Raw genomic sequence first — 9,191 nt, 5'->3', positions numbered from 1 at the left:
CCACAATCAAACATACTCACAGACAAGTATCATCACAAGGTCTTTCCATGGCTTGTAACGTGGCTGGGTTAAGAAGAAAAATTGGTTTTTCAAGATCACAAAATCCTTGAGTTAAGCGAATCATACATAAATTTATCATTCAAATACAATCTCTCTTTAGACAAAGCAATCTCACTCATTCCCAACTTTCCCCTTTTTGCATTGAGCTTTTCTTTCTTTGCATTATATTTTCTTTTCTCTTTTTCATACTTGCTCAATACTTAGCTCAATGCTTTTCATTACTTTCTTTTTCAATTCTCTCAATCAACCCCAAACTTGAACCTTTATCAATACCACACCATGATTCTCAACTTAACTCAAGGTAAAGATTTTCACAAAGGATTTTTATAATATGTTTAAGGCTTAAGGTTCAAAAAGGATAGAACATTTCGTGCTCTCTTTCATTTGGGCTAAAATCATACATTGGCTAAGAAAAGTGGTAATAAAAAATGGCCTTGATCATATGACACAAGCAAGCAAGTAGTTCAATCATAGAAACCTGGGCAAAATCATTCATGCTTTCAAAAGAATAACAATCATTCACAACAAATACTCTGGAATTCAAAACCTCACATATAAGCTAATTCAATGTTCCACATACACCAAATACACATCCTGCTTAGCATCATAATCACAATCATAACATCATGCATCTGTTCACACAGTTTGTGAACAACCACTTGTATATCAACATCTTGTGCAACATCTCAACATCAATCAATATCAAAGCATCATCAAGCAATACTCATCACACACAAATCAATATCAAACCATCGCATCAGATATAAGTTTCAAACTGAGTACATCAACACCTATTCTAAAAACAGAAGCAAAATAAAGTTCACAAGACAAAGATAAGTTTAGAAAAATGGGTTGCCTCCCAGTAAGCGCTTCTTTAACGTCACTAGCTTGACCCAATAAGCTCATGGATCAACCAACTTCATAGCTGTGGAAAGGCGTTCCACTTCTCCTCCTAAATGGTGCTTGAGATGTTGACCATTCACTACCCAACTTCTCTTTGGATCACTGGCAGCTGGATCTACCAATTTAGTTGCTCCATGGGGATGCACTTCCTTTACTATGAATGGTCTTGACCATTTTGACTTCAACTTCCTAGGAAACAACTTCAAACGTGAATTGAACAATAACACATGCTGCCCTGGATTAAAAAACCTTCTTATCAGCTTCCTGTCATGATAGAATTTTACCTTTTCTTTATAATTCCTGGATGAATCATATGCATGCAACCACATCTCTTCAAGCTCCAGTATCTGCCTTCTGCGTTTATTTCGAGTATCATAGAGATCAAAATTCAAAAATTTTAGAGCCCACAAAGCTTTATACTTTATCTCCACTAGCAGATGACATGTTTTCCCATAGACTAACTGAAAAGGTGATAAACCCATAGATGTCTTTATTGCCGTCCTATATGCCCAGAGAGCATAATCCAATTTTTGTGACCAGTCCTTTCTTAATGAAGCAACTGTTTTCTCCAAGATCCTCTTTATCTCCCTGTTAGACACCTCAGCTTGCCCATTTTTTTGTGGATGATAAGGTGTAGCCACCTTATGCTTCACACTATAATGTTTGAGTACTTTTGCAAGCTGGAAGTTGCAAAAATGAGAACCTCCATCACTAATAAGTACTCTTGGAGTTCCAAAGCGTGAGAAAATTTGCCTCTTTAGAAATTTAAACACAGTGCTAGCATCATTCTTGGGACAAGCCAAGGCTTCCACCCATTTACTCACATAATCCACCGCCACCAATATGTATTCATTGTTGAAAGATGGTGGAAAGGGTCCACAAAATCAATACCCCAGCAATCAGAGACTTCAACCTCTAAAATGCCTTGTAATGGCATCTCATGACGTCTTGAAATAGCCCCAGTCCTTTGACATTTATCACAATTTCTGGCATGATTATGAGCATATTTAAACAGGGTAGGCCAATAAAATCTTGACTGGAGAACTTTTGCTAATGTTCTTTCTTCATTAAAATGTCCCCCATAAGTTGAATCATGATAGTGCCAGAGAATTCCTTCTACTTCTTCATTTGTCACACACCGCCTCAGAAGATTATCTACTCCAATTTTGAACAAGTAAGGATCATCCCAAATAAACTGTTTTGCATCATGCCAAAACTTCTTCCTCTGTTGCCAATTCAAGTCTTCCGGAATTACTCCTACAACTTTAAAATTAACCATATCAGCAAACCATGGCCTTTGTTGAATATACAAGAGTGTCTCATCTGAAAAAGACTCCCAGATTTCTTTTTCCTTACTTATAACCTCACTATTAACTAACAAAGATAGATGATCAGCAATCAAATTTTCACTCTCCTTCTTGTCACGGATTTCCACATCAAATTCTTGTAATAAGAGCACCCATCTCACAAACGTGGCTTAGAATCCGGCTTTGTTAACAAATACTTTATAGCCGCATGATTCGTGTAAATGATCACCTTAGACCCAATAAGGTAAGGTCTAAATTTCTCCAAGGCATAAACTATAGCCAGAAATTCCTTCTCAGTAGTGGCATAATTTAACTGGACATCATTCAAAACTTTGCTAGCATAATAGATAGTATGAAATACCTTCTCTTTTCTCTGACCAAGCACAACACCTATTGCATAATCATTGGCATCACACATTAGTTCAAACTTTTGATTCCAATCTAGAGCTACAATCACTGGGGCCGAAACCAATTTTCTTTTCAAGATGTCAAAAGCTTTTAAACATTCTTCATTCATCACAAAGGGTACGTCTTTAACAAGCAAATTACTCAATGGTTTAGCAATCTTTAATAAATCTTCGAGAAGTCTTTAATAAATCTTCTATAAAACCCAGCATGGCCTAAAAAACTTCTAATTCCATTTACGTTTGTTGGCAGTGGAAGTTTCTCAATGACCTCCACTTTCACTACAAGAAATTCAGGCATTACCGAAGGGTTTTTACAGACGGCCTTTTGCCCTTCGGTAAAATTGCGTTTCCGACGGTCACAAAGATGATTACCGAAGACCATGGTGAAATGCACTCATTACCGAAGGTTTTTTTTTCGAAGGTCTTTGAGCCCTCGGTATTGGCTTTAGTGAATTAACTTACCGAAGGATATATGACCCTCGGTAAGGTGCTCGTGTAATTAACCCCAGCGGACTTGGTTTCCCTCTGCAAACTTTCATTTTTCGAGCCAAAATATTGCGTTTCTTTCTTCGAACCCTAACCAGCATTCCCCCTTTGTCGGAGACATCAAACCCTCACCAGCTTTCTCGTTTCTTCCAGCCATCAAACCGTCACCAACATTGCCCAAATTTGGGAGGTTTTGTTGTCGGAGGTCGTCTCAGTCACCAACATTCCCCAACGTTCCGTGGTTGCAGGGGCTGCTTCACAAATTTGTTGTGGGTGCGTCAGGAGGGCTTCGTGGAGGAGGGCACAATGTGGAGGAGGGGCTTCGTGGTGCGTGGAAGAGGCAACAATCGAAGAAAACCCAGCTGCTGGACTTGTCTGGCGTCGATATGTAAGTCTCTTTACTCCTCATTTTTGCTATTTTTCATATTGTTTTCACTGTTATGCTTAAATTTTTAGCTTTGTCAATTTGTTCTGAACTTGTTCTAAACCATTTAACCATGGAAAATATTAGTTGGATGTCATATTTTAAAATTTTACTGTTCTTCCTATTTTTAGCTTTAATTATGCTCATATGTTGTCTGTAAATGGTAGACATTGAAATAGTAATTATGGTCATATGTTGTGTGTAAAACAAACACTTGAAGTAGTAATTTCATTCAGCTAATAGGACCCTTGCACCCTAGCATACCTAAGTTGTTTCCTTGTTAGGTTCTTTGCTTTGACATCCATAAAGATACATTACCCTATTATACCAATTGGAAGATGAATTCACCTTCCATATTCGGATTTGAAGACGCTGTCTTTAGTGTAGTGTGTGCTTTCTTGCTGCCAAAGAGTGAAAGTGTTCTTCATATAATAGTAGGGTTGGGCACCCTGGACTTAAAAAGGGGCCTAAAGTTCAAAAATGAAGTCAATTAACAAGGGAGAGGGAGAGGATTGAGGAGCAAGTTCTAGGGGTGGTGTGTGAGCTTTGTTAGCAAAGGGTAACAATGTTCTTTGACTTGGTCTGAACTGTTTTTTTATGGAGATGAAGGTTGTTGAGAGTAATTAACTGATTAAATACAGAGATATAAATTATAATTAAGGTTTTTTCTTTTTGTTTTCTCTATGAATGAAGTTATATAACATTAAAAAAAATCAGCAAAACATGAAAATAGCTACTTTCATATTAGCAAAGCATGAATTGACCAATGAGATTAAGTGGATGTTATATGCCTTGTCAATGTTTAAAAAACATCAGTGTTCCAGCCATCTTTGGTTCATTCTGTTGTATACTGCAAGTTTTACTTTAAATTCGTATAGCTTATGCTTGAGATCAATGGAGTAGGGAGTTGCTTCCATCCAATTTATGTTGTTTCCATCCATAAATAGGTTTCATTTTGAAAAAATACAAAGATTTGTTTGTTGGAGCGTGTAGGTTAAAAATTATGAATTCTTTCATCTAGAAATCCTGCATCAGTCTCTGCATCAAATCTTCTTTTTCTTTTCATCATTCCCATGTGCTCTGATGTCATCATTATATCCCTGTATTTTTCATTCAATGTGACTTAAAATAAAAAAATTACTACTGTCAATCATCTCTTTGTTGAATATATATTGTATTTCACAGTGCAAGCCTTAGTTGGTCATTTACCACTTCATATAAGCTTCCCCTGTGATCCAAAGCTACAAACTAAAATAGAGTCATCTGTGATACTTTTTTAATTACCATTTTCTTGTCCTTCTTCATTTTCACTTGGTCAAAGGCAAGAAGTTAAATTGAGACAGAGGGTTTCACACTCAACTGCCAAAATTGATGGCTTTACTCTTTGAACTCTCATTGATGCCTTTACCCTTTCACACTCAGTGCATACATTCATTGATCCCTTTACTCTTTCAACCTTGTCTTTTACAAGTTATTTGAATGTGTATGATCCTAGCACCTACGTATTACTCAACCATAGTTCAAGGTAACCTCAATAATCTTTAGCTGTCAATTAAGGCCAACTTGTATAGATCTCAAGCATTTTTGGTATTTTAATTGATTGAATGTTGATTATAGCATTTTGCTGTGAATATTTTCAGTAACATCCATCAAACATAAAAAATTTCCCAATTCTATTGATGCCACTAATTATTTAGAATTATATATATATATATATATATATATATATATATATATATATATATATATATATTTAAAAAAGCAGCTTTTTGAATACATGCCTGCAAGTGTTTTAATGGATGTCTTGTGGATTATTTGATGTGCATTGGATATTGATCATTGATTGGATCTTTGAGATGCACATTATGCATGTTTGTATGTGTTTGAAAACTGTTATGCAGGTCTGTTTGTAATTGAAATTTGTTATACAGGTCTGGGTTGCACAAGAAAAACCATTTTGCTGAAACCTGCCCTCCATTTTACCGAAGGCTTTTGCCCTTCGGTAAATGCCCTCGTATGGCCATTACCGAAGGCTTTCGCCCTTCGGTAAATACCATCGTATGCTCATTACCGAGGGCTCCTGCCCTTCGGAACTTACCGAGGGCTTTCGCCCTTCGGTAACTACCGAAGGCTTTTGCCCTTCGGTAATTAGCGAGGGCTTTTGCCCTTCGGTAATTACCGAAGGCTTTTGGCCCTCGGTAATTACCGAAGGGCGAAAGCCCTCGGTAATGGTTAGCGACAGGGGATTTACCGAAGGATTTTTGGCCGCCGATAGGCCTTCGGTAAACACCCATTATCGACGGCTTTTGGCATTTTCCGAGGGCTTCTGGCCTTCGGTAATGCCCTACTTTTTTGTAGTGTTTGGCTTTATCCACTTCAATCCCCCTAGCAGAAATCTTGTGACCCAACACAATTCCTTTTGTTACCGTAAAATGACATTTCTCCCAATTAAGCACAATATTTGTTTAAACACATCTCTTAAGGACAATATCCAGATTCGTCAAACACCTTTGGAAAGAATCTCCAAACACCGAAAAATCATCCATGAAGACTTCAATACACTTTTCTATGAGATCCGCGAAAATTGCCTACATACACATTTGAAACGTAGCTGGAGCATTACATAACCCAAATGAAATCTTTCTGTAAGCGAATACACCAAATGGACACGTGAAAGTTGTCTTCTCCTGGTATTTTGGATCTACCAAAATTTGGTTGTATCCAGAATATCCATCTAGAAAGCAATAAAAAGTCTGACCTGCCAATCTTTCCAACATCTGATCCATAAAAGGAAGGGGAAAATGATCCTTTCTAGTGGCCTTATTTAACTTCCTATAATCAATGCACATCCGCCACCTAGTAATTGTCCTAGTAGGAATGAGCTCATTCTTCTCATTATAAATTACTGTCATCCCACCTTTCTTTGGCACTACCTGTACTGGACTCACTCATTCACTGTTAGAGATTGAATATTTAATGTCAGCTTCCAGAAGCTTCAATACTTCTTTTCTAACCACCTCCTTCATCACAGGATTTAACCTTCTCTGTGGTTGAGCACCTAGTCTATAGTCCTCCTCCATAAATATTTTATGCACGCAGTAAGTTGGGCTTATACCTTTGAAATCCGAGATTGACCATCCAATAGCTTCTTTGTTGACTTTAAATAATTCTACCAACTTTTCTTCTTCTTCAGGAAGCAAAGAATTACTAATGATGATTGGTTTCGTTCCATCTTCTTCTAAGAAAACATACTTCAAATGTGATGGTAACATCTTTAATTCCAACTTCTTTTCTTTGACTTCTTCTTTGGTATCAATCTTTTCAAAATTAGCCTCATCCACTGGGATTTCCTTTAACGCATCCAAATCCTTCATACACTCATCAATTAATTTCTATTCCTCTTCATTCAAATCTTCACATGCATCAGTGAGAGTTTTTTCTAACGGAGAAGAATAACGCACCATCTTCTCTTGCACCATACAAACTTCACCAAGCATATCAAATTGGAAACATGCTTTATCATCCTTAGGGTGTGTCATGGCTTTGAATACATCAAAATTCTCTTCTTCATCTTGCACTCTTACTTTAAGATTGTCATTCTCCACATCAATTAAAACTCTAGCAGTCTTCATAAATGGTATGTTCAGAATGAGAGGCAGATCTCCATTCTCCTCCATCTCCATTATGACAAAATCCACTGGAAATACAAATTTGTCCACCTTCACCAACACATCTTCAATCACCCCATACGGGTATTTAAGAGACCTATCCGCCAATTGGAGCGCCATTCTAGTAGGTTTGAGTTCCAAACCTTTAATTATTTTGAACATAGAGAGCGACATTAAATTAATGCTAACTCCCAAATCAATTAATGCTCTTCCAAATTCCAACTCTCCTACGGTACACGGAATGGTGAAGCTTCCTGGATCTTTAAACTTAGGAGGTAATACTTTTTGTATGATTGCACTACAATTACCTTGCACTTCAATGGTCTCCTTTTCAATGTATTTTCTTTTCTCTGTGAGGAGCTCCTTTAAAAACTTTGCATACGAATGCATTTTTTGCAATGCTTCAGAGAAAGGTATGGTGATCTCCAATTTCTTAAAAATCTCCATGAACCACTCAAGTTGTTTTTCTTTCTCCTTCCTTCAATAAGTCTTTGGATAAGGAAGGGGTTTTTCAACATCTTTTTCTTTTTTCTCTCATCTACCTCTTTCTTTTTTTCTTCCTCAGTTCTCTCTTTCCGCTCAATTACTTCTTTCTCACTCACATTTTCTTTCTCTTTTCTGTCTATTTTTCTCTAATCTAACACTTTGACACTTCTAGTAACAATGGTCTTACAGTTTTCCCTAAGATTACTTTTTGCATTCCTCTCACAACCCTCCATCTTGTTAACCAATTGCCCAATGTGCATCTTCATACTTTTAAACGCAACCTTCATATTCTCATAATAAGATAAACTCATTTTCATGAATTGCTGGAAGGTTTCCTCAAGCTTCATGGTCTTCTCAGATGGAGTAGGTTGTTGCTGCCATCGTTGTTGCTGCCACTGAACTAGTGAAACATTATGTATCTCTTGTGGAAATAGAGAAAGTTTCTTTGTCACTTCTTCCAACTGTTGAGTGATAATTTTATTTTGTGCAAGCAAGGCATTTTGAGATTGTAATTGTATAACTCCCTTCTGTTGAGGTGGAGCTCCTCTTTCACTATGCATCTCGTTATTATTAGTAGCCATGTTGTCAATCAATTCAAAAGCTTCCTCTAGAGTCTTACACTTAATATTACCTCCAGCTGAGGCATCTAGCATCAATTTGGTTTGTAAACCTAGACCTCCAAGGAAATGAATGACTACTGTTGCTTGATCAAAGCCATGCGTAGGTGTCTTCCTCAGCAAACTCTTGTATCTATCCCACGCTTGACCTAACATCTCCTCCATGGCTTGCCTGAAAGAAGAAATTTCTTGTTTACCCTTGTTGATTTTTTACTGTGGGAAGTACTTGTTCAGAAACTTTGAAACCACAGCTTCCCATTCAGTAAAGCTATCCTTTGGGAAAGAATTCAACCATAGCTTAGCATTGCCTCCCAATGAGAAAGGAAACAAACTAAGCTTTATAGCGTCATCCGGCACACCATTGATCTTCGCAGTGTTGCAAATCTCGTTGAATGTGGTCAAATGTTCATATGGACTTTCATGAGACAGTCCATTAAATTGGTTGCTCTTCACCAATTGTATCAACGCCGATTTCACCTTCATATTTGTAGCATTGACCCTCGGCCTTGCAATGCTGTTAAAATGATGAGGGCCAACAATAGTGGTGTAATCCGTCAGAGTGTGTTTTCCATTATTTTCTCCAGCCATCTCTTCAGTACTCTGGTCAGATTCTTGTGGTGAGGGTTGTAAAAGTGTCTTCGGAGAAGGAAATAATTCTCTAGATGTTCGGATTCTCCTTCTTCTTTTACTCTCGTCCAATCTTTTAAGAAGAGGTTCCGAGGTTTTCTTACTTCTAGTTTGAATTATACCCTGGATACACAAGAAAACAAAACCCTAAAAAGCACTTTTAAAACAAAACAAAACAAAAATACACTAAAATAAATAAAAAAACC

At 37.2% G+C, this 9,191-nt stretch overlaps 1 protein-coding gene across 1 annotated transcript; it reads right to left on the bottom strand.

Moving 5' to 3' along the window:
• Nucleotides 1-962: 962 nt before the first annotated feature.
• On the bottom strand, nucleotides 963-7,375 carry LOC148193891 (uncharacterized). The gene is made up of 5 exons (XM_088096426.1): nucleotides 7,049-7,375; nucleotides 2,436-2,583; nucleotides 2,240-2,337; nucleotides 1,288-1,643; nucleotides 963-1,152 (listed from the first exon to the last, which is right to left on the bottom strand). Exons 1-5 carry the CDS (start codon nucleotides 7,373-7,375, stop codon nucleotides 963-965), a joined length of 1,119 nt encoding a protein of 372 aa, XP_087952552.1.
• Nucleotides 7,376-9,191: the final 1,816 nt, after the last annotated feature.

Source organism: Vigna umbellata, chromosome 8 (assembly GCF_029865625.1).
Source record: "Vigna umbellata cultivar VRB3 chromosome 8, Vumbellata_1.0, whole genome shotgun sequence".
Classification (NCBI taxonomy): Eukaryota; Viridiplantae; Streptophyta; class Magnoliopsida; order Fabales; family Fabaceae; genus Vigna; species Vigna umbellata.
This window is presented reverse-complemented; position numbering and strand designations above follow the sequence as displayed.